Below are 26417 nucleotides of genomic sequence, written 5' to 3'. Positions count from 1 at the left end.
CATTGTGTAACAAACAGCAAAACCAATTTGCAGTTTCTGAATGTTAAATGTGTTGTTTATTTGCTGTTTAAATTAGCTTTATTTGAAAAAGAAAAATGTATTTAATTTTTTTCACCATGTTTAACGTGAGAGATTTCAAATACATTCTAGGTTATTAGTTCGTCTTTGTATTGCATAATCTTTTAAACCTAATTACACGTTTTAACATCATTACAGACCATAATCTGACTAAACTGTAGCAACTAACAGGCAACTATGAGAATATCATATTTTTACTTTTGCCAAGTGTATTGTTTTAAAGGCAGACATCAGCATAGAAAGAACTTAATCACACACTTTTACATATAAGGCTTCAAACCTCCTGTCACTCGGATTAAAATGACCCTTAAATGATAAATTATTCATAAAATCCCATCAGTTGAAACGTGTTATATATATATATTAATTTATTGTCTTAACTGACCAGGCACACAACGAGTAGGACAAGACGTTCAGCAGCAGCAGATGAACCTGTTGGATGTGCATCGTACACTAAATGATATCAAAATTGATCAAAAGAGAGGAACTGTTAGGGAATAATTTGCCCGAGTGTCCTCTTTCACCCTCTGACACAGATGCTCCAGCCTTGAGCAGCCGTTATCTCCCTTAAGGAGGGGCTGCCCTAGCAAGTTTTTGTTGTTACCAGTTTCTGACCGGGCAACTGTCGGTCAGAGATAGTCATTAGGCGCGTTCACACCGGAGTACTTTTACCCGTACTTTTCCGTTCTGAAGCCGCCATTGTATTTGCTGGCATTAGCATTATTAACATTAGCATTAGCCCCGCGCACCAACGGATAGAGAATAAGACTGGCTTCAGTAGAAGCTGCTGGGAGTCCCAGCAGCTTCTACTGAAGCCAGTCCCCAACTCAGGGGACTTCCGGCCGGGGACTTCGGGTGGCAGTATACGCCGTGAAGTTGTTTGCGGCCTGCCAGTAAACCCAAAGCAGAAGAAGAAGAAGTGACGTCAGCGGCTTCATTTGCGTAATCTTCCCTCAGGGAATTTATTCCGGTGTGAACGCGATCTGTACTTAGTTCCATGGGGGTACTAAGTGCTGGCACTAAGTGCTGGGCACTAAGTACGGCAAAGTACTTGGTGTGAAAGCGGCTATTGTTGTGGAAAACCTGGAACACATCCTTCTCGGGGTGTAGTGACAACAAATGTGATTCAGTGTCCCTCAGCTGTTTAGTCTATCTATTGAAGAATGTTGATTATTACACTCTGAACTAGTTCAAACCTGGAGCTACAGGAGGGGTCTTCAGAATTGATTGTGGCATCTCTACCGTGTGGTCAGACCTCTGGCCCTATGATATGTCTTGTGAATTCTCCGGCCGCAGCTCCAAATAAACCGTCAGTGTTTGCCATCAAAGCTCCAGCTCTCATCGTGTCTCTCTGAGTCCTGACTCCCAATTGCTTCAGAAATTTCCCCCACAAAAAAGTATATGCGCTCCTGATCGGGGGGCATAGCGCCACTAGAATAGAGTAGTGGTTGTCCGAAGGGGATAAGATAGTTATCGCTCTTGGACGGTCATCAGGCACCGATCTATAACTTGTATACAAGGGCGGAAGCGTGAGTCAAGGCGCTCCACTGGAGATAATTCCCTACCCCGTCTGAAACCTCTTCATTCAAACTAAATTGAGCTGGATGAGCTTTGCTGGCGCGCTGGTGTTTATTATGAGTTCATGTTTGTCTGATTGTTTGTATCGGGGGTCTATTTTTGTTTGTCTAACCGCCGTCTTGTGCATGTTTTGTAACAAATAATAATGAATCAGTCCATAGCCAGGGTAAAATAAACTAAGCTTTAGTTAACTCACCAAAAGTAAATGACTCAAGACAAATACATAATATAAAGATGTAATGTATGAAAATAAATAGCAAAAGAGTATTTTTTGTCCCGCATCTGAGTGTGCAGAGGAAAATGTAAACAAGAAGCACACTGTTCAGGGTGTGCGCTGTAGGTGTAAGAAGAAAAGAAGATTATATTGCTTTAAGAATCCATTTTAAATTGTATTGCTGTTATGTTAAGATATGTTTGTGACCTTTTATAAACCCTATGCCCCGTCCTGCACCCCGAGACCCTCAGAGGCATCACTGCTGGTCGTAAGACCTGCCTGAGGAGATCTGAGGCCTGTACTACGAAGCTGGTTCAACCTAACCTGGATATGTTTGAGTTAGCCGGTTGGCCTAATCCAAAACATACGCGCGCTGGCGCTAAACTGTACTACGACGCTGGTTATCAAGTGGTTCGCTCAAGCCAGCCGTGTCCTATCTAGTTAGGTGCGCGTTCACATGAAAGGGGTGGTATTTGGAGCATTCGACCAATCTCAAACACGGACAAGCGTACTGACAGCGCAGCGTCATACTTCCTGAATGAAAAGTGAACTTTAATATTAGTCAAATATGAAGAAGTTAAACTTTAAACATCCATGACTTAAACACTTTATCCAGGATAAAAGCCACATAGCTGCACCTGCAAGGTGAATACAGCTGGTAAAAGAAAAAGTGTTTGAATGCGTACATTAACAGGTTTATGAAATCACTGCCCCGTCTAAGACACGATCTGACTTTAATTAGGAGAATTTGACTCGAGTGTTTCGTCAACTTAATGTGTTGCTTAAAATAATACTTCTGCATACAGTATGTGACACTGTGAGTGTTGCACGGCCAGATACGGCTCAAGAAGCTGACTCAAATAAGGAAATATATGATACATTATGATGTGATATGATATGAATGATAATGGGACACATCGACGTCTGCACTCACAGTGCCGCGGACTGTACTTAATGTTACTCTGATCCGGTTACTTATGTCGTGGCAGATATTTAAGTAAGCTTTCTTAACGCTAATATTATAATAGTTTGATTGCTCTGAAGATGGGAGGGGATATTCTATTAATAAAATCTGCTAAATCTGTCTGCTGTTTTAGGTCAATTTTGTATTATTTGTTTCATGTATTCTTAATATTAATTTATTGTAATAATGAAGAAAAAACGTAATGTATTGAACACATTCCGAAACAAAGCTGATAAGACAGAACTACACTCAGAAATAATACGAATTATTGTAGAAACATTTTTGCGCTGTTGCTGCAAAATGGAAGCTTTGTTGATTATCTGTTCCAACTGGCCACTGGATTCAGATAATTAATATAAATTGAAGTTCAATTACAGTTTTAAATATAGTTTAACATTCTTTATTAAACTGCTTCAAATTATTTCTCGTATCAACCAATTTGGTCTCCATAGACATTACTAAAATTCACATTGTTGTTAAACTACTGACAAGTTTTCTGAAACCAAGCTTATGAACAAAAGAGATAGGGTCCCTGGTTAAGCCAGGATCATGTTTTTTGTGTGCATAATAAATGTGTAAAATGAATTGAGCAATTCTTTAAAAGTATAATGTTGCTATCTCTTTAAAATAAGTAATCACAGTTAAAAAAAATAGATGTTGTTTTCCAAGGGCCTCTCCTTCACAGGCCTACACTTTAAATGATGAGACTTCCAAATCATAACAGACAGAGATATCAGTAATATCACTTTGTATTCCAAGCCAAATCCATGTACTGTAAAGGTTCTACTTGAGCCCAATTTAAATACCATAAAGAAAGTATTAAAGCCTGCTCAAGCTAAATGTCAAATGTATTTAGTTAACAGTTGTTTTAATTTATTTTAAATTCTCCAGTCGAGCTTCCTTCGAGTTCAGTCCAAGCAACAAATTGTTTCTCATAACAGGCGCCTCACATTCTCACTGCTGTCCAAAGTGTTTTAACCTTGACAAGCTGTTCACACACACACACACACACACACACACACACACACACACACACACACACACACACACACACACACACACACACACACACACACACACACACACACACACACACACACACACACACACACACACACACACACACACACACACACACACACACACACTTTGGATAAGTATTCACCTTATCCACATTATAAATGGTTGCCTTCTGTAGAGTTATTAGTAATTCAAGATTAATTATTAAATAAGATAAAATAAATAAATAACTTTGACTTGATCATTTTGTTCTCAACATTAGACCTGTCCTCTAATCTCTACTAGAATAAGATAAGTGTGCATGTTTGGGTGTTTTAACACTCCCGTAATGTACCTAATCTTATTATCCATTTCATGCAGAGCTGGGAAAATGGTGTATTGATTAGATTCTGATCCGTGCACGTCCAATTTTGACTGACTTTAGTTCTAATGTTAATGTTAATTTGAATTTGACTTCAACCCATAAGTTATTCATTAAAGTAATGATGATGGATTAGTGTTCCACATTTTTTCCACTCATTTGTTTTACAATTAGGCCAAAGGTAAAGAGAGACATTGATGACCTTGTGTCCCTTTTGTTAGTACGTGGTTCCATTTTGTCTATGGCCTTGGACGGCTTCACTAAAAGTCACCCAGTTCTGCCCTGCTGCAGTCCGGCTGAGTGCAGTCACAGAGATGCTAAAGGCTGCTCTACATGACATTAATGATTTGGTCTGAGAATGGACACCATTTCCTGCTCCCAGAGAGAATGACACTCCTCAAACTGCCGCTCCTCCTCCAAAGACTCAGGAGGCACACGAACATTACAGCCGTTGATACTGTCTCACATGGGTCTGCTGCCCCCCACTGAGCCATGAACTGAAAGCATGACATCTGCTTTAAACACTTGGAAGCCTCCCTGTCACACCAGCACCAACCTGGGGTCAGTCAGATGAGACTAACGGCTTCACTTAGGGCATTTGGTTCAGATACATGACTCTCGTTAAAACAATTGGGGGGGTTGAAATATGGCGCTCTGATGAAGAAGAGTTTGAGCCAATCAGCACCTCAGTGCTAATCTACAGTATCAGGATGCCTTTACACACCAGACACTCGGTGTCATAAAGGGAGGAGGAGAACGAGTCAGGAAGACTGACGGACATGTTCTTCCAGCTCTCGTACAAAGATGAACTTTGAATTGAATGACCAGATGTTTACAGATGTACAATTAATGATTGTTTTTTATATTTCCAATGACCAGACATGTGTTAAATAGTGGTGATTAATATATTTTGTCACATCAGATTACACTTTCGCACTAAACTAAATAAATAAATTAATATTTTCAGATTACAAGGTATTGAATAATAAGGTATTTCTACTATTATCACAGATAATGTTAATATCCTTAATCGCCCAGCAATCAGGCTTAACAACACTACTCTTTAATGTATTACCCATGCACAGACAGACCTAACATTTTGTTTCAAGTACTGGATTCATTTCTGTTTTGGCCCAAAACAAATATTTATAATAACTCATAAAACAATTATGAAGCATATTTGACCCTCTAATTAGAGAAGTATGATTTAAAGAAATTGATATTCTACATTCAACATTAGATAAACACAGAAGAACCCTTTCAAAGTACCAGAAGTAGATTTTCAGGTAAGTATGGCTAATAAGAATACTTGATGGAGTTAATTTGGTACAGATCAGTGGTAGCATTTACAAATGTATTAATTAAAGTTTTAAGAATGTATAATCCTTCCTTTCCAGGCGACACAACTTCTGGTCCAGGCTCTCGTCATCTCACTCCTAGACTACTGCAACTCCCTCCTGGCTGGTCTACCTGCATGCGCCATCCGACCTCTGCAGCTCATCCAGAATGCAGCGGCTCGTCTGGTCTTCAACCTTCCTAAATATTCCCACACCACACCGCTCCTCCGCTCCCTTCCCTGGCTTCCAGTAACTGCTAGAATCCACTTCAAGACACTGGTACTAGCGTACCATGCTGTGAATGGATCTGGCCCTTCCTACATCCAGGACATGGTTAAACCATACACCCCAGCACGTGCACTCCGCTCTGCATCGGCCAAACGGCTCGCTGCACCCGCACTGCGAGGGGGACCCAAGTTCCCATCAGCAAAAACACGTGGGTTTGTTATCCTGGCTCCAAAATGGAGGAATGAGCTCCCCATTGACATCAGGACAGCAGAAAGCTTACACATCTTCCGGCGCAGACTGAAAACTCATCTCTTTCGACTCCACTTCGAGCAATAAAATGACTAACAAAGCACTTATATACTAACAAAGGACCAGAGTTGGGTGTAACGCGTTACAAAGTAACGCGTTACTGTAATAATATTACTTTTGTCGGTAACGGAGTAGTGTAACGCGTTACTTTTATAATTCAGTAATCACACTACAGTTACTAACATTGCCCCGACACGCGTTACTTCGTTACTTTTATAAAATCAGTCATAATCACACTGACAGACAAGAGGGGTTTCCGCCGCAGGTTTATATGTACGTAATCTGCGCGACTTGCACGTCCACATCTCCGCGTGCAGTGCTGCATAAACATGGCTGAGTCAGCGATAACTTTCGAGGGGTGGAGGTATGCCCATTATTTTGAGTTCGTCCGAAGAATAGACAGGAATGTGACGGTGAGGTGCAAACTGTGTCCAGGCCAGAAGCTGTTATCCACTGCTGTAAACACCACGTCAAACCTCAACAAACACCTGCAAAGAACACATGCTAAGGTGAAGCTAATAGCTAAGGACCCCCGAACCCAGAGTGAGGATGTTGTGAGTCGCCGCCGCCGAGTCCGAAGCGGCACAAATTAGAATTTGGAGGACCGGTAACCAAAGCAGAGATGGACAGGCTTGTAGCATCCTTCATAGTAGAGGAAATGTTGCCCATTTGCAGAGTGGAATCACCATCGCATCGTTCAGAGATATACTGCACAAAATACAGATAGCAGGAGACAGAGGACAGCCATGGTCAGAGCTATCTGGATCAGTCTTATGCGACAATGGAAACTGAACTAAAGAGAACATTTGAAACTTTAGCAGTCTGCGTGATCTGCCTGCAGGGAGGGGCGGGCCGGCCCTGCGAGTAAAGTAACGAGTAAAGTAACAAGTTACTTTATGTAGAGAGTAACGAAGTAGTGTAATATATTACTTTTAATGTAATGTAATGTAATGTTTTTATAAAAATCTTTGAATATTTGCCTAACCTTTCCTTTTCAGATTGTTAAACATTTTGAGAATTGTTTAACTTTTCCCTTTCAGATTTTGAAATGACATAATGATTGATAGTTCAAGTAATGTAATTCTGTTATCATGCCATAGTCTTTTGATTTAATATTTAATGAAGTAAGAGTATGTAATCCTAGGTTGATAGTTAATAATATAACTATAATGTTAGATTTATAGACTGAATACTTTTAAATATAAATATAAATTCTTTAAATTTGTTTAGATTCTTTATAGTCCTGGTCATTTCTAAAGTACCAGGTGTTTAGCTTCTTTTATTCGTACAGTCTTTTAAATGTAATAGGTTAATGAGTAGGATTTGAATTTACTACATTGATAATACAAATGTATAATATTGATAATTGATAAATACATGATCAAGTTTGTTAGGATTACATGATTTGTGTTATTATGTATCTGTGATTTTCATGTTCATTATTATGCTTTTGACAAAATATGCTCCAAACACTGATGAGAGATGATTTGTATGATTGTGACCGAGTCCAAGCTGACATGAGGTAGTTTACTGTTTGATGATTCAGGGTCCATATTTGTTTAGTCCCGCTGATGAAGAATGTTGATTATTACACTCTGAACTAGTTAAAAACTTGAGCTACAGAAAGGGTTCTTCAGAATTGGTTTGGCAACCGCTGTGTCAACTCGTGACACACCACATGTCTTGTGAATTCTCCGGCCGAAGCTCCAAATAAACCCTCAGTGTTTGCCATCAAAGCTCCAGCTCTCCTCGTGTCTCTCTGAGTCCTGTTTCCAATTGCTTCAGAAGTTTCCCCCACACTTAGAGATGTCCCGTCCTTTAACCCAATGGAAGTGCTTCAGGGTGGGATTTTAGCCTTTGCAGACCATTTACATGCACAAAAACCTACAGTATACAACACACTACAGGAAAGGGGAAACCCTAAAAAGCAAAATAGTGCAATGTTGCTGACTGAACTTCTCGAGTTTCAGGGCAGAGATAATGTCTTCCACTTATTACAGCATCAACTTTTATAATGACACCATGAAAGGTTTCTATTTCATTCATTAGTTAAATATTGGTATGAGTGTGTTATCCTTTCTACAGATCATAAAAATACACTATGTCCCCATGAGGAAATAGATATAGGTGTGTGTGTGTGTGTGTGTGTGTGTGCGTGCGTGCGTGTTGTCATTTAATATTGACTTAAAGATTCATATTAAGATTAGTCATGCAAAATACTTGTAACAGAGTATTCTTTGTTAAGTACAAAGACTGAGTTCCTCTTCCCATTAAAAAAACAAGTCAGAAACATGCAAAATCATCTGTCACTCCCTCAAAAGATGCGTCGGACTGGGACAAATGTTTACATTTATGCAAAGTGAGGAGTCTGTCTGTGGACACACTGCAGCAGGAGAAACACTTGTTATTCTACCACTGATAGTTCAGAAAAAAATAGAAAATAGAAAAAAATAAGCTTTTTATTTACAGATGTTAATTGGCAAATCATCCCCCAGACAAAAGCTATTTCATCACATTAAAACAGTTTTCTAGAGATAATGCTCTATGAAGTGTAACAGGCTGACAGGTTTTGATCAAAAACAAATGGGCAGTAGTTTTACTGTGACGTCACAAATACATCGTTTCTTGATTTGAATGTGTTTGTTTGAAGAAGGAAGGACTTCGCTTGCAAGCTGGAGAATCACAGATATATATAACCAAACTGGCCAATTAAAAAGGCGGACCAGTCCTCTTTTGCCCTTGAGCAAGGCACAGTGGTGGAAGCAGTAGATTTGATGGTTCAGTAACAATGCTAAAATGTAAAATTCCTGCATTCAACGTCTTTCTGAAGTTAATGTACGAAAGTATTGGCTTCAAAATATACTCAAAAGTTCCAAAGAAAGTACCCTTTCATAATCAAATGAATGGTTATTGATGCATGTGTTCCTGACAGCTGTAAGGTGGTTTTAATGACTTTATAAACTACTGCTGGATATCCTAAAAATGTAAATGTTTATTCGTTTATTTATTTTTGTATAGCCAATATACTGAATGTGTAAAGTAACTAAAGCTGTCGGGTATATTGGAGTAAAAAGTACAAATGTGGCTTCCTAAATATAAGAGAGTAGCAACATAAGGTAGCGTAAAATGAAAATACTGAGCTTTTGCCTCAAAACTGTATTTAAGTACAAGGGCCCATGTCCTAAGTAAAAACATCCATAACATTCACCTGTTTGTAACTTACAAATTATTGATTACTTGTATATAGACTCTTATGGCACTACTTCTATTCTATTTTATTGTATTTACTTGCAATATTTTATCAGTTTTATTGTGTTGCACTGGAGGAGGCTGTGACCTAAGATTTTCATCGACATAACTACACTGTAGCTATGTACAAATGACAATAAAAGCCTTGAAATTCTGAGCACAAGTGTCTTTTTTTTGTATCGATTCCTCTCCAGCTCTGAGCGATTTAAGTTGAAACCATTTCATCTTTCCAGAAAAGCCCCAGTGATGTCCCAGAAGAAACTGGAGGAGAACGTTGTTTTTGAACATGTCCTAACAAAGATTTGAAGGCCCATTTGTTGGAGGATATCAGTCAAGTGGAACCAGGATGTTTCTGTCGGTGAGCTCTATGCCGCCTCATGTGGCCATCTGATGAACTGCAGCTTTCCCAAATGCACATAGGCCATGGGTGTCCAAACATTTTTCACTGACGTATTGAAAAACATATGAAGGGCTGGGCCACTCACTAGAGGTATATTGTCTCATACGTTAAGTTATAAGTTAGCAAAATCAATCCAATGGAGCAAATTACGCTTGATACTTGAATATGCTTTAAGAAAATAAAAAGCACTGCATAGGGATTCATTTATTTTGTGACAGTGTTAGCAGCTCGTTCCTTAAAACAGAATTTGGTGCTCTCCCTTCACAGCCATGTATAAAGGGGGGGGGATAAGGGGAAATATGAAGGGTACATTTCAAGCTTGTTAAGCAAATTAGGCTTTTTCTTTTTTATCAACTAAGTTCTGTGAGAAGATGTTTTCAGCTTTAATTGACTGCATTTATTTGAAAAGTGGGCTTATTAAGACATGAATACTATACTGTGCAATATTTGTTTACATGTATATTTCAGAAGTACAAAATAATACAAGCACAAGTGTCTGGTGTGGGCCATTATATCAATTATACTTTTAGAATCTGCTGAATTCAAAACAGACTAAGGGCCACAGTTGGCCCCCGGGCCTAGTTTGGACACCCCTGACATAGGCTTTATTGCTCAGGTGGTTGGTTTGTTTCAACTTAAACTCCTTTTTTTAGCCTGATGTCGATTAAATGATGTGGTTAAAGTTCTCTTCATTATCACAACAAGGTATAAAACAGTGGAAAGAGATCAGAACAACTGCTATCCAACAATGAATTGGATAAGATAAATACATATTTAAATTAAAGCTGCTAAATGAGATTTGCTCCACAGGATCAGTCCCATTCAATACCATTTAAGTTCCCTTTCCATAGATGATTCAGCACCCTCAGTTTTAAATATAAAATGATGTGTCAATCAGAGAATAGACGACCCTCGGGTTGAAAGCTTCTTGGTCTTCTTTTGCTTTGCAGATCTTTTCCTCTCAGGGTCCGAATACTTGCTCGTACTGTAAGGAAGCTCAAAACCCTTTGTAAAACGTGACTTTCCTTTGCTTAGCTAGTTCCTGGATAATTCCATATTCAACATTCCCAGGATGTAGTCCAGTTTTTAACTTTTTGTTTTGGAGTTTTTCGAAATAATGACTCCAGTTTCCCTCACTGTCTGCTCCATATCCGAACACATGGACCTAGGGAAACAAAAGAAAACACATTTAGGAACAAAGAAACCTGGTAAAAGTCACAAACAAATAGACAGGGATAACTTTATATAACCAACACGGCCCCTAGTAGACCCCCACACCAACCCAGTCTCAGGGCATTTCGTGTTATATTCACGAAATAAATGTAATCTATTGATTCGTGTTCACCAACACGATTTTCCCCTTTTTTTCGTGTCACACAGAACGATTTTAAAAGCAATGTATTTCTATTGGTAGTATGTTTCGTGCCTGCACCACGTCTTTATGTCCGGTCGGGTCTTGGAAGACCAGAAGCTGTGTGGTTCATAAAAACATTTTCTTACTCAATATCAAGCCACGATTATTGTTTTTATTTTAAATTGTATAATGTCGAACTTTTTTTGCTGTCCGTGAGGAAAATAAATGGGGCTTCAGAATACTGAAATCTGTATTTTTGTAATCTTTATTTCCTTCTAATTTGTTATTATTTGGTGCAGGCACGAAACATACTACCAATAGATATACAGTGACACACACACACACACACACACACACACACACACACACACACACACACACACACACACACACACACACACACACACACACACACACACACACAACACACACACACACACACACACACACACACACACACACACACACACACACACACACACACACACACACACACACACACACACACACACCACACACACACACACACACACACACACACACACACACACACACACACACACACACACACACACACACACACACACACACACACACACACACACACACACCACACACACACACACACACACACACACACACACACATCACACACACATCACCACACACACACACACACACACACACACACACACACACACACACACACACACACACACACACACACACACACACCACACACACACACACACACACACACACACACACACACACACACACACACACACACACACACACACACACACACACACACACACACACACCCCTTGTTGTTAAATACCAACTATGTGCAATATATATATGTATATAAATGCCGTTAAAAACTGTGCAATATACACCTGGCTGCTAAATCCTCAGAAATTGGGCGAAGCCTGCGAGCTAGTTCAGGGAGTCAACTCGAGCACCAATGATACATTACCACGTGACACACCTCGTCCCTCTTACAACCAACCAAACGCATTCTCCTAAACATGCCGCTCTATTTGAGCTGCCAGATCTGCCTGCCTCTGCCTCGCTATTGCTGCTGCGTTCGTGCCCTGCTATTGCGTTCACATTGCTACTGCTGCTGTGTTTCATGTTGCTGCTGCTCGCCTGCCCCACCACCACCCCAGCTTCCACCCCAGCTTCCACCTGTAGGCTCGGGGGATAGTTATCTAATCATCACTCAATGTTCTTTGTAAATCTGTGGAGTGATGAGGCCCGAGCCTAGACGCCAAACTCAAACTATATGCTGCGTCTAATAAACATATAAAGAAACATGTGAGTTGTACATTTCCCCTCTAATAAAGGTATTCTGATTCGGATTATTTTCAACCAGTCCTCAATTACTGACATACACTTGTCTATCATTTCGTGTTTGTTGAATCAAAACTGGGGCCTTCCACAGGGAAAACTCCCAATTTAAAAACTTACCTCGTCACAAATATGCATCGCAAGAATCAAAGCCATGAAGCCAGTGGATGGATACCCGCCCTTCTTTTCCAGCCAATTATGATGAACATACATCATGAAATCTGGATTAAGGACCATTACCTGTTGAACGATTCAGAGTCAGACATCAAACTATATTTTTATGAACCATTACCGTGCAGCCAGTTAAATGCATTTGAAAATAATACTCACCAAATTCTTGTTAGCCTTGATTTTTGATAGTACTGGCGCATATGATCTGGTGAAAATTTAAAAAAAAATCAACATTGGAAAATAAAATACAAAATATCCACATTGAGTGATTGTGTTATTGTCACCAAAATGGGTTACTAAGCAACAAGTAAAACAGGTTATTGAACTAGCTCAGAAAGCTAATTTCACTGTAGCCTTGTAAGAAATGACAATGCACTACACAAACTCGAAATCTTGCCAAGTATATGTGTCTAATATCTAGTCAGAATATGTCTCAACTGATATAGGTCTTGTTTTTAGACAATGCATCATCTTAAAGTGGACCTATCATGCTATATTTGAATAATATAGTGTAGGACCATACCTATATAAGGCATATTTATACTTTTTTTTTTTTCAAAATACCAAACAGATCATGCATTTTAGCCATGCCTCATTTTGCAGCTCTGTTTTAGCAAGGGCAGATTCTGTGAGAACAGCACCATCTACAGGCCTGGCATATGTACTACAGCGTCTCCAGCGCTTTCGAACGGCAATGGCCGTGGCTGTCTCCTCCTGATTGGTGGAGTTGGCCCAATAGCCGTAGCACCACCGTCCTGACGTCAGGACAGTGTTCAAATCTGGATCAGTTTTTATCAGATCCGTTGCAGCCCCTTTTTTAGAGATTTGGGTATGGAGGAAAATAGAGAGGGTTGTGTTTTCTGACACTTGGTGAGTTCCCTGGAACACCGGGGACACATTCATGTAGAAAAGACGTACAAAAGTGCATTTTGCATGATAGGTGCCCTTTAAGTAAAAAAATCTTATTTTGAGTTGTATCTCAGATGAAACACATATTTTTTTCCAGTGTGCTATTGTTAGCATGTGGTTGAGCCTCATTCCTTCACAACAAACATTAGTAACCCCTTCCTCCTCTGCATCTCGTCATCACTGCAGCCGTGTTAGATATATTTAGGCAGTTGCTTTGTGTCTTTTGTAGTCGTTACACCTTCCTCTTTCACCTTGTGTCTCCTTTCAGTTGTTCCACGTTTCTTTGTGTTACATTATAGCGACTTCCTGGTTTGTATTTGTCTCTTTGAGTGACATTTTGGAGGCATGGGGGCCCTGTGACGGTGTCAGGTAGGTTTGTTAGGTAATCCAGTGTTGACTACATGGTTTGTTGCAGAGGTTTTTGACCCTAACTATGAATTGAAGCATTGATGTCTTATTGTTTGTAGGCCGACACAGAAGTTAGCATTTCATTTTAGCAGAAAATAAGCTCTGTGGTCAACAAATGTTTATGATACTTACATGTTTTTATTCAGCAGGATAATCTCCACATATTTAAACCATATTTATAATTTTTGAAGAAAAAATGGATCAGTAGATTTAAAAAGCTAGCATTAAGGCTAACGCTATCTCACCTCCGCTAAGCTAACGGCGGCTTATGTTTGGCCTAATTTAGACACGAAAGCAACTACTGTTATTACACAAAGACGCTTCAGACGTTCACCAGTGGAGGGTTAACTTGGACAAGATCTCAGTGTTTGCATTACATGTAAATGTTGTGCTGAATGATTTCCATCAGTAATGCTTTGCTTAGTAACAGCCAGTTGTTGTTATCGAATACAGATTCTTTCAGAAGGGATTCGCTGAAGAAGAATTTCACTAAAGCATTGCTTATTATCACAAATAGAGGTAGTAGTGAGAAGTTTTCATTGTGTGTGTGTGTATAAATTCCCGGCATGGAACGGATTTATTTTTTCTTATTTTAAGAAATAAACCAAACAACTTCTCAATTTAAGAATCTGATGAAATTACACCAATTTTACATTTCATATATGTTCATTGTTGAGAGCTGTCTATTCACTTTTCACATTGCCATTGAGACAACTGTGGTGTGGTATACACACACACACCAAAAATACAAGTAGAAGTATTGCACGGCACTCATTGATCAAAATTGAAAACAGTTTAAAATGACCACACAATATTGTTAAATGTGTTCATGTTTGAATAAAAAAAAGTCTAAATATAAGAATGTTTCTGCTGTCTTAATTTAAAGTGCACCTATCATGCTATTTTTAGGCAATAGCATAGGTCTCCGATATATAAAAAACATGTCTATGAAGTGTTTTGCTCAAAATACCAAATAGATCACCCATTCTAGCCATGCCTCATATCCCTCTATTTCACTTCCTGTTTCAAAAGTGCTGATGTTGGGTTTAAAGCTTTAAAAAATACAAATAATTGATAACAAATAAAAAAGGAGGGGGATGAGCTCATGTGGGACCCGGCAGCTTTAGGATTATTTCTGAAACAGTATGGAGTTCAAAGGCTTTCTCTCTTGCCGGTTATACCACAAGGTGAGTTCCTTTTTATTTCCTGCTTCTTCACACACATGCTCTCCAGTACAGGTTAGCTCTGAGAGTTAGCGATGCTAATGTAAACACCGACCATATTACGTCCAAAACAGTCGGGCATTGTTTCTGATAGCAACGTTTCTGATAGTGCCGTGGGTCCACATTTCTGATATTACGTCACATCGGACACAAATCTGGATCAGCTCCGTTGTTCCCCCGTTTTTAGAGATTTGGGTACGGAGGAAAAGAGAGAGGGTTTTATTTCCTGACGCTGCGTGAGTTCCCTGACACACCGGGGACACATATTTATGTATACAAGACATCAAAAAGTGCATTTCGCATGATAGGTCCCCTTTAAGGTGTTTGAAGAGTAGATTAAAAATACAATTTATTTTGAAAAAGATTATTGCCACAAAAAAATCAAAGGGTGACTCAACACGCTATTTTTGTTTGTGAAATGTTGAAGTGATCCGACTGACTGTATCTTTATCTATTATTTCCTCTGTTTCCTTTGTTTTGTTTTTGTCTGAGATGGGAATGTCATCTCCTAAATGTTATTGTTATGTCCATGTTTGTGTCTTTAGCATGTACAAAATAAAAGAATAATAATTTGAATAATAAAAGTAAGACTCACTTTCCAAAGTATCCGGTGCTGAAGGCCTTCATGACCCAAACGATGTCTTTTATCTTGAAGGGAACCAGCATCAGATGAGTGGAGTTATCTAAATTCACGCTGCTCTCCGGGTACATGATGCGATGAGTTGTTTTGGACCCAACATCTGCTTCGTAGCCTTGGGTAACAGCACCGTTCATCCTAAAAAGTAAAGAGGGATACATTAAAAAAGCATTAGCACTGACCCTTTGTAATCCTTAAAAAAAGGGTAAAAGACACGACTAAATCAAGACATCTACACTTCAAGAGGTTTTAAACCATGAATAACTGTAAGCTAAAAGACAGCTCGCCTGCTATCGACTGCTATGAAATATGAGGTTTAAAATACATGTCCATCATTAGACAGGCATACAAAATGGTGTCTGATCTGTCCAATATTCTCCACCCAGAGTTCCTTTCCTTACCATCTGATATGATATTAAGTTAAAGGAAACCTATCATGCTATATTTAAATGATATATTGTAGGGCCATACCTATATAAGGTATATTTATACGTTTCTGTTTTCAAAATACCAAACAGATCATGCATTTTAGCCATGCCTCATTTCGCTCTATGTGCTGTTTGCTGTCTACGGGTCTGATTCTGCTGACCACGCCCCCCGGCAGGAGAGGGGAGACGTGCTCTGATCAGCTGCTGGGCTGTCAGAAGAGGGGGAGAAAAAGAGATCTCCGTCCTCCGTGTTTTATTATATAGAGTCGTTATTCATTTGTTTTAAAGCTCAATAAATAACAAGACCTTTGACCGGCACTTTTCTAATTTTGTCCGGAAGATTTAAACTTTAACGGACATCTTGACCGGCGAAACAAACTGAAACTGAAACTCTGCCGCACGGTCCCCTCGTTCCTTGGAAGAGGCGGAGAGGTGGGTGTTTGTCATCTGCTGGTGGACTAACCGGAGATAATTACAGTGCTTGCCTCGACGGGGAGGGATTGCATTGAATTAAAGCTCCGGGAGCAAACGCTTGCCTCGGGGAGGGAGAAAGAAAGCCACAGCGGAGAATAAACAGAAGGGTAACCATGGTAACTATGGGCAGGAAGTCTTCTTCGCTGCTTTTGTGGCAGACTACAGCGCCACTTACAGGCCTGGCATATGTACTACAGCGTCTCCAGCGCTTTCGAATGGCAATGGCCGTGGCTGTCTCCTCCTGATTGGTGGAGTTGGCCCAATAGCCGTAGCGCCACCATCCTGACGTCAGGACAGTGTTCAAATCTGGATCAGTTTTTATCAGATCCGTTGCAGCCCCTTTTTTAGAGATTTGGGTATGGAGGAAAATAGAGAGGGTTGTGTTTTCTGACACTTGGTGAGTTCCCTGGAACACCGGGGACACATATTCATGTAGAAAAGACGTACAAAAGTGCATTTTGCATGATAGGTCCCCTTTAATGTTAAATACCAACTATGTGCAATATATATATATATGCCGTTAATAACTGTGCAATATATACCTGGCTGCTAAATCTCCAGAACTGTTACAAGATGTGTATTTTGTAAATTGTCTAATTTTGTATGCATACTTCTTAGTTAACATTGTCTTTGGCTCTTTTCTGCTGTAACAATGTACATTTCCCCTCTGTGGGACGAATAAAGGTATTGTACTCAAGTACAAGATCAGAGTACTTCTACTTTAACTCAAGAACAAGACCTGAGTACTTCTACTTTTACTCAAGTAAAAAAAAGGTGGTTACCTGTTATAAATACCTTGGTATCGGTCTTGATGATTGTCTCTCTTTTAAACTTCAGGTCAATAATCTGCTTAGAAAGCTGAGGGTGAAGCTAGGTTTCTTTTTCAGAAACAAGTCCTGTTTCTCGCTTGAGGCCAGGAAAAGGCTCCGTGACCTTTTTATCTGTACTGGACTATGGTGATTTGATTTATATTAATAATAATAGATTCTGCGTATCAGAGTGCACTGATATTTGTAACTAACTGTAAAATATTAACTCATCACTGTACCCTGTATGCCAGGGCATGTTTGCCTTCACTCACTGTACGGAGGCTCAGTCACTGGTACATTTTCATCTACAAAGCCATGTTGGATAAACTACCATCTTACATCTGCACTCTGATCTCTCGGCGAATTGAAAGTAGCTATTGCCTGAGATCTCATGCTGTGGTTTTGTTACATGTGCCAAGTGCTAGGACTGAAAGCTTTTAGATGCACAGCTCCACTAACTTGGAACAGTCTGCAAAAGGAATGGAAACTGAGCAATTTGGTTCCACTAAATGTTTTTAAAGCACGGATAGATGCTATCCAATCGGATACTGTTGGAACCTGTAAATGTTACTAGCTATGGAAACTGTAGTCGCTGTAACTTTGTTGTATGATGTCCTTTTTGTTTTTATGTTTATATGTCTTCATGTGGAACCGACTTGCAGCAGGTCACCCTTGAAAACAAGATCAATGATCTCAATGGGATTCACCTGCATAAATAAAGGTTTGAAATTAAATGAAGTACAAGATCTGAGTACTTCGACTTTTACTCCCGTACAAGATCTGAGTACTTCTACTTTTACTGAAGTACAAGATCTGAGTACTTCTACTTTTACTAAAGTACAAGATCTGAGTACTTCTACTTTTACTCAAGTACAAGATCCGAGTACTTCTACTTTTACTCCCGTACAAGATCTGAGTACTTCTACTTTTACTAAAGTACAAGATCTGAGTACTTCTACTTTTACTAAAGTACAAGATCTGAGTACTTCTACTTTTACTAAAGTACAAGATCTGAGTACTTCTACTTTTACTCAAGTACAAGATCCGAGTACTTCGACTTTTACTCCCGTACAAGATCTGAGTACTTCTACTTTTACTAAAGTACAAGATCTGAGTACTTCTACTTTTACTAAAGTACAAGATCTGAGTACTTCTACTTTTACTCAAGTACAAGATCTGAGTACTTCTACTTTTACTCCCGTACAAGATCTGAGTACTTCTACTTTTACTCAAGTACAAGATCCGAGTACTTCTACTTTTACTCAAGTACAAGCTCTGAGTACTTCTACTTTTACTCCCGTACAAGATCTGAGTACTTCTACTTTTACTCCCGTACAAGATCTGAGTACTTCTACTTTTACTCCCGTACAAGATCTGAGTACTTCTACTTTTACTCCCGTACAAGATCTGAGTACTTCTACAGTACTCTTACTCAAGTACAAGACCCGAGTACTTCTACTTTTACTCAAGTACAAGATCTGAGTACTTCTACTTTTACTCCCGTACAAGATCTGAGTACTTCTACTTTTACTCCCGTACAAGATCCGAGTACTTCTACAGTACTCTTACTCAAGTACAATATCTGAGTACTTCTACTTTTACTCAAGTACAAGATCCGAGTACTTCGACTTTTACTCCCGTACAAGATCTGAGTACTTCTACTTTTACTAAAGTACAAGATCTGAGTACTTCTACTTTTACTAAAGTACAAGATCTGAGTACTTCTACTTTTACTAAAGTACAAGATCTGAGTACTTCTACTTTTACTCAAGTACAAGATCTGAGTACTTCTACTTTTACTCCCGTACAAGATCTGAGTACTTCTACTTTTACTCAAGTACAAGATCCGAGTACTTCTACTTTTACTCAAGTACAAGCTCTGAGTACTTCTACTTTTACTCCCGTACAAGATCTGAGTACTTCTACTTTTACTCCCGTACAAGATCTGAGTACTTCTACTTTTACTCCCGTACAAGATCTGAGTACTTCTACTTTTACTCCCGTACAAGATCTGAGTACTTCTACAGTACTCTTACTCAAGTACAAGACCCGAGTACTTCTACTTTTACTCAAGTACAAGATCTGAGTACTTCTACTTTTACTCCCGTACAAGATCTGAGTACTTCTACTTTTACTCCCGTACAAGATCCGAGTACTTCTACAGTACTCTTACTCAAGTACAAGACCCGAGTACTTCTACTTTTTTTTTCATGCATGCTTCTTAGTTAACATTAAGCTGTCTTTGGCTCTTTTCTGCTGTAACATATGTAAAGTTCCCCTCTGTTAGACGAAGGTATTCTGATTCTGAAACACTCGTTCCTGCCAATATCCCGTTAAAGGTGGGGTAGGTAAGTTTGAGAAACCGGCTCGAGATACACTTTTTGTTATATTCCATGGAATGCTCTTAACATCCAGATAGCAATGAATATCTGAAGTGCTTTGACAAAAAATCCATAAAAAATGTCATCTGTGGAAGCTGTAATACTGTAAAAAGCACGACCAATCATTTGAGCCGGCCCGGCTAAAATAACTGGATGGCTTACCTGCCTGTCAGCCTTCCATCTGTGCACAAACTTATCTCGTGCCCTCATTGCCCATGTGCGCGTTCGTGTGTGTTGGAGGAGGGGCTCTGTAAGGAAGTGGCAGATTTTCTCCGGCTGTGTATTTTCAAATTCTAGCGATCTCGAGCCGGTTTCTCAAATTACCTACCCCACCTTTAAGCTTCTCAACAAACAAATGTAATGTTTAGTTTAAATGTTTGCAGAGAGGGTGTTGCCATTGTCAATGTGTGTCTGTGGATATGTGTATTTGCAGACTGTGAATATGTACATAAGCAATGTGTTAAAATCTTCTATTGTTTACTTTGAATTATGATGATTTGTTATCTTTTGAGGAACAGACTCCAGAACAAATGTGCTTCCAGAGACAATAAAGTAAATCGTATTTGGTTAGCTAATCTTTTGAAAAAACTGTTTGAAGCTAGATTTTTAAGAACTTGTTTCAAGACTGACCATTAACTGCTATTTTAGGAATCACATAATCCATCAAAGTCACATTTATATGTATTTCAATGGTGATTACAATGTTAATTCCCAAAGCAATAAGAAATTTGTTTTTCTGCTTATTTCAAGACATTTGTAATTTTTCTAACCTCCACTATTAAATGTTAGAATTTCAATACACTGGCACATAATTAGATTTCTTTCAAATATGTATCTACTCTGTAACTACTACTGTTGTCTTATTATTCAGAAAATAGCCATTATTTTTGGTACTTTAAGTATATGTTGATGCTAATACTATCATACTTTCACGTAGGTAACATTATGAATGCCATTTGTTTCTTGTTTTGAGGATTTACCTTATAACGACATCATAGAAATCAATGAGAGGTCCATAGCGTGATCGATGCAAATTCCCAGAATTCCCGACCACAGCACAAGTCCTGCAGCGGTCGGGATGATATTGCTTCACATCTGGTTTTGGTGGGAACATCCCAAACAGATCATGAACTGTTTTTTTAAACAAATCGAAGGTGCCCTGTTCATTTTGTAAGCGCTGCAAGAAACACATAGATTTGCTGTTAGAACAAATACAGGTTAAACTATCAGCACATTAAGAGTTATTTTACAATTTCATACCACTACTTTACAGTAAAATGTCATTTTTCAACTGCTTGCAAGGTCACAACTTACCTGCCACCATTTGAAAGCGTCCTCTGAGAAATTCATGTTTGCCGACAAGAAAGGTTGAACAGATTTGTTGAAACGCTTGTTGAACCACAGATCATTTGAAGGTGAACATTCCTTACAAGCGCAGGTACTTTGTGAGACGTATGCTTTCCAAAACATGCAGTTTCCCGTCACCATCATGATGAGAATGAGGAAGTTCAGTTTTGAAGTCATCTTGTCTGTGTGGTGCTTTAAGGATAAAGCCTGTGGAGACAAATACAAAATAATGGATTACACGTGAGCACCAATTTGGATTTCAACATTGATTACTGGAGAAAAATGCAGTTACAGCTAACCCTATTATAATGTTTTTCATCAATATATTATAGGTCTCAGATATATACAAAACATGTCTCTGAAGGGTTTGGCTCCAAACACCAAACAGATTGTTATATCAGTCTTGGACCTAGTCATAGTAACTAGATATGTTATTAAATTACAGTTTACAGAGAATCGTCTCTTTGCTAATTATTATGTTTACGGTTTTTACCCTTACCCTGCACTAGTTTGGGGAAATAGGATCCCAGTTTATATAATCTTTTTCAAATGCAAGTCTGTATAAAAACCTGAATCAATCACACTTTGATTTGATAATGTGAAGTAGCTTGGACTACCACAGAGGTTTAAGCTATTTTGTACATTTTATATTGTGTTTTCTTGATATACTCTATTGTTATATATCTGTTCTACTGTTGATATGTACATATTTACAGTGGTTTGTTTATTTGGTTTATTTTCGGTCGTTTTTCAATATAATACATTTGTAATTAGTGTAATGCCTGTTTACATGCTGCTGTGACAAAAATAAAGCCCGATTTAGATGACTAAAATGTATGTTATCTGTGATGCCCCTGTTATATCAATCTTGGACCTACTGTAGTCATAGTAACTAGGTATGTTATTGAATTACAGTTTCCATCGAATCGTCTCTTTGCTAATTATTACGTTAAGTGAGCTGACGCCAAGCTCAGAGGAAATGCAAAGAGGCTACATTTAGATATAATACAGTTAAAGGTGGGGTAGGTAAGTTTGAGAAACCGGCTTGAGATCGCTAGAATTTGAAAATACACAACCGGAGAAAATCTGCCACTTCCTTACAGAGCCCCTCCTCCAACACACACGAACGTGCACATGACCAATGAGGGCACGAGATAAGTTTGTGCACAGATGGAAGGCTGACAGGCAGGTAGGCCATCCAGTTATTTTAGCCGGGCCGGCTCAGATGATTGGTCGTGCTTTTTACAGTACTACAGCTTCCACAGATGATATTTTTTCATGGATTTTTTGTCAAAGCACTTCAGATATTCATTGCTATCGGGATGTTAAGAGCATTCCATGGAATATAACAAAAAGTGTATCTCGAGCCGGTTTCTCAAACTTACCTACGCCACCTTTAAGTGTTAGTTAATGTGAGGAACATTTGTGTGTGCGTTCATGTGCAAACAGTCAAGTCTTTGTTAATTGGATCATTCATATCCTGTTAGACTCCTAAAGACGTCATGAGATGATGACCTTTCGACATCTGGAACATATCCAAGTTTAGGAGACCTGACAATGTTCGTGTATTAAGTGTATGTTCGTGTGTGTTTTACATGTATAAAGCACACAAGATATTTGTTCTTGCGGGAGCATTGCTGTATGATTGCTTGAGAGCAGGTAATGTAATATAGTATATTTTAATATTGTCTGCTTATCTGTATTATTGTGTTGCATTGTTGGAGAAGCCTGTGACCTAAGATTTTCAACGACATAATTACTCTGTAGCTATGTTAGTTTGACAATAAAGAACCTTGAACCTTGTTTCCCCGTTGTTGTTTGGTGTTGCGCAACTAAATAATGATTAATTTCAACTATGTCTGTTTGTGTTTTATTGATTCCTCTCCGTTTCATTATTTCCTGTTGCGAGTGCTGGATTGCCACAACAAGATCGTTGCAGCATTACCCATAATCCCCTCTGTTTCAGCCCTGTTTCCAAAGTGCTGATTCTCTGTCTGTTACTTTAGATGAAAATAAGGAGCCCCTCCCCACGCCCCTCTGAGAGAGATTTGGTTACAAAGAACTCAATGGTGCTCTAGGAGGAGATTCAGGTGATAAGGTGGGGGGGGGGGGGGGTTACCTTGGTTGCTGATTGGCTAATGGTTACACAAGACAAAACATCGTTATGACATAAAGTGGCCAAAATCTGATCAGCTCATTTTCAGACAGGTTTTTATATAAATGGATCAGGACAAAAAGAGAGAGAATCTTTGTTCCTGAAACTTTCAGAGTCTCTTTCCACAGAGGGGACACATGTTGATGAAGAAGAGACATGAAGAAGAGGGGACACATGGTGATATACAAAATCCATTTGTTCATGTGTTTTATACAATAGGTGACCTTTAAGTGAAATAATATAATTAACTGCTTTAGGATTTTATTCTCCGGAGATCTAGAACAAACTTCTTGAACATCTGAGGTCTGCATACGGTGGCCGAGAGGTAAAAACGCGCTAAAACTACCGCTTGACAACAACAACATAATATCTGAACGTCAACAAGCGCTCTGGTCCCAGCTGTTTATCACTTTTTAGTTTCCCCTGGTCTTAGTTGTGTTTTGAGCTTCTTGCATGTTTTGTATTCGCAGCGCTTCGTTTATGCAGCGCTTTAAGTAAACCCTGCACATGTTATCAAGTTGGAGAAATATTTTCCTCATTTGCATGATATTGGCAAATTTGTGTTTTTAAATTTGCATAGATTCTGAAGATGCTGCACATTTCCCTAATGTTACTTTTTTTGGCGCGTGTGCACCTGTTGACCATCGAGTTACTTTAAAATGAGCCTAAAAACATAATTTTTACTGCAAGAGTTCATTTAACTTTATAATAACTTTTTCTGAATTGTTTTGCAGCATCATTTAATTTCACAAAGTCAATCTTTAACTACCTTGTATCATTTTTATGAATTGTCTTTTTTCCGTTTTATTGATTCTAAAGCACATTTAATTGCCTTTTTGTCTGAAATATGCTTTTTAAATAAACCAACTTTAACCTTAATCTTAAAAGTAGCAGTCTTAAACTGTTAAAATATCCTCAATTGAATATCTTACTTGAGCAAAAGCACAAAAATATTGACTTCAAAATATAAGTACTTATTATGCGTGATAGCCCATTTCAGATCCATGATTTATTGGATTATGATAATTGATTAATTAAATGAGGCTAATTCTAATGAATGTATATACTGCCCAGTATAGTCACCCCAACCACAAACTGTTCTGTCTGCTGCCGTCTGGCAGGCGGTACGCAGCATCCGGACTAAAACCACCAGATTCAGAGACAGTTTCATCCCACAGGCAATAAGACTGCTAAACAACTGAACTGTTGAAACATCATCCATAACATTCATCTGCTACTTAGTCATTATTTATCTATTTCTCTAATATATCATTCCAATCACTTGCATATAGACTCTTATTGCACTATTTCAAACTATTTTTCTTTTTGTATTTACTATTTACTTGCCCTATATTTTTCTGTTTATCTGTATTATTGTGTTGCTCTGTTGGAGAAGCCTGTGACCTAAGATTTTCATCGACATAACTACACTGTAGCTATGTTCGTATGACAAAATAAATAACCTTGAACCTACTGTTGCTGGATATCTTAACTTATAACTAAAGGTCAATTGTCATTTATTACAGCAGTTTATTTATATATTGCATTAGCTAAAAGTACCTAAAGGTGTCATAAGTATAAAAAAAGTACAATATAGGCTTTCAAAACGTAGCGGAGTACAAGCATAAAATGCAAATACTCAGTTAAAGAAAAAGTACCAAATAGTGGGCGTTAAAAATTAACCTTTTTCAAAAAAAAAAAGCCTTTAGGCTTTTAACATTTGCTCAGGTGAAGAGAGACAGGTTCGACTAGTTTGAAGGAATGTCTCACATGACACCTGATGTCTAATGCCCAGTCATCACAAAGACATATTACAGGTTTCACATGATGAATACAGAACCTTTTGACATGACATTACATGTCACTTGTTAGACGCTTTTATCCAAAGCGACTTACATACTCATTACTGTGGACAATCCCCACGGGAGCAATTTGGGGTGAAGTGTCTCAGGGACACAACGACATGCTGACTGCAGTGGGGTTCGAACCTGTGACCCCCTGATCCGAACACCAACGCACAACCCACTGCACCACACGCCTTTTGAACTGCAGTTAGATAAATGGCAGAAAGACTCAAAGACATCCTTACCTTTTCAGTAGTTATAATATATTTCATTTATTTAACTTTTTTCATCTGAGCTTGCAACAAACGTGTATTTATTTTATATTTTAAATATATTTGTATAGCATGTTATGTCATTGTACTGAAGGAACATTTTATTTAAAAAAAGAATGTATTTAAACGTGTGTTTTCTGAGTGAAAATGGTGTTATGACGGAATTATTAGTAATTTTCTGGTAGTTAGTTTGTCATTATGAAAGTATTTTTACAGTTTGATTTTACAGTTATTATTTACAGTTTAGAAGGTGTGTAAAGAAGAACAGGTTTTGCTTAAAAAAAGACATTCAAATAACGTGACAGATAACTATTTAACAGACTATAATAAAACGGAATTTGCAATACTGGAATTCATCTTAAAAACGTATTATTTTGTTGTTATTTTGGAAATGCTCTTTTCCACAATGTAGAAGATGCAAATGCAATGTTACCTGATCAGAGAGCAAACGCATCCACTCCAGGTGTGATAATAGTCCAAATGGAATAAAGGAGTGATAAACTGGTTTAAAGACCAATGGTGCGCTTCCCATATCTCTCAGCTCGTCTGCTGATTGGCTCATCGTTTTGGAGGCGGTCCCTAGCGCACAGGTGTCCAATATCAACTCGGCTGCTCCGATTTTGAGACTCGTTTTTGTGTCATTCGGCCCATATATAAAATGAACAGTTTAAAAAAACCTGTGTTAAACATGTGTTTTTTGTTTGGTATTACGTTTTTATGTGAAATCAAGTTTTTCTGTGGCCAAAGATCAGTGTAAAAATACTTAAAATATATTAATAAAAATCAGACACCCACAGCAGGTCGACTTCCTGCTCCTCTCCTAAAGTAGATTATATGAAATCGTGTTATATGGTCATAATCTATTTGAAAATGGTTAATATATAAATATTTAAAAAAATGCAGATATAGTTCCA

General features: G+C 38.5%; 1 protein-coding gene across 1 annotated transcript; it reads right to left on the bottom strand.

Annotated features, from left to right (window-relative positions):
* Nucleotides 1–9907: 9907 nt before the first annotated feature.
* On the bottom strand, nt 9908–26133 carry LOC117482870 (CMP-N-acetylneuraminate-beta-galactosamide-alpha-2,3-sialyltransferase 1-like). The gene is made up of 7 exons (XM_034131098.1): nt 25937–26133; nt 21200–21439; nt 20866–21062; nt 15752–15931; nt 12776–12821; nt 12566–12685; nt 9908–10903 (listed from the first exon to the last, which is right to left on the bottom strand). The coding sequence occupies exons 1-7, from the start codon at nt 26063–26065 to the stop codon at nt 10736–10738; spliced, it is 1080 nt and encodes a 359-aa protein (XP_033986989.1). The 5' UTR covers nt 26066–26133; the 3' UTR covers nt 9908–10735.
* Between the last annotated feature and the right edge of the window lie 284 nt (nt 26134–26417).

Source organism: Trematomus bernacchii, unplaced genomic scaffold (genome assembly GCF_902827165.1).
Source record: "Trematomus bernacchii unplaced genomic scaffold, fTreBer1.1, whole genome shotgun sequence".
NCBI lineage: Eukaryota > Metazoa > Chordata > Actinopteri > Perciformes > Nototheniidae > Trematomus > Trematomus bernacchii.
Note: the sequence above shows the minus strand (reverse complement) of the source record. Positions and strands in the feature narration are given on the sequence as shown.

Coding starts and splice junctions, on each gene's coding strand:
- LOC117482870 (XM_034131098.1), bottom strand. CDS start 26,065: ATGAGCCAATCAGCAGACGAGCTGAGAGATATGGGAAGCGCACCATTG. Junction 15,932..20,865: donor TTCTATGATGTCGTTATAAG/GTAAATCCTCAA, acceptor TTTACTTTTTAG/GATGAACGGTGCTGTTACCC. Junction 12,822..15,751: donor AGCACCGGATACTTTGGAAA/GTGAGTCTTACT, acceptor AATTTTCACCAG/ATCATATGCGCCAGTACTAT.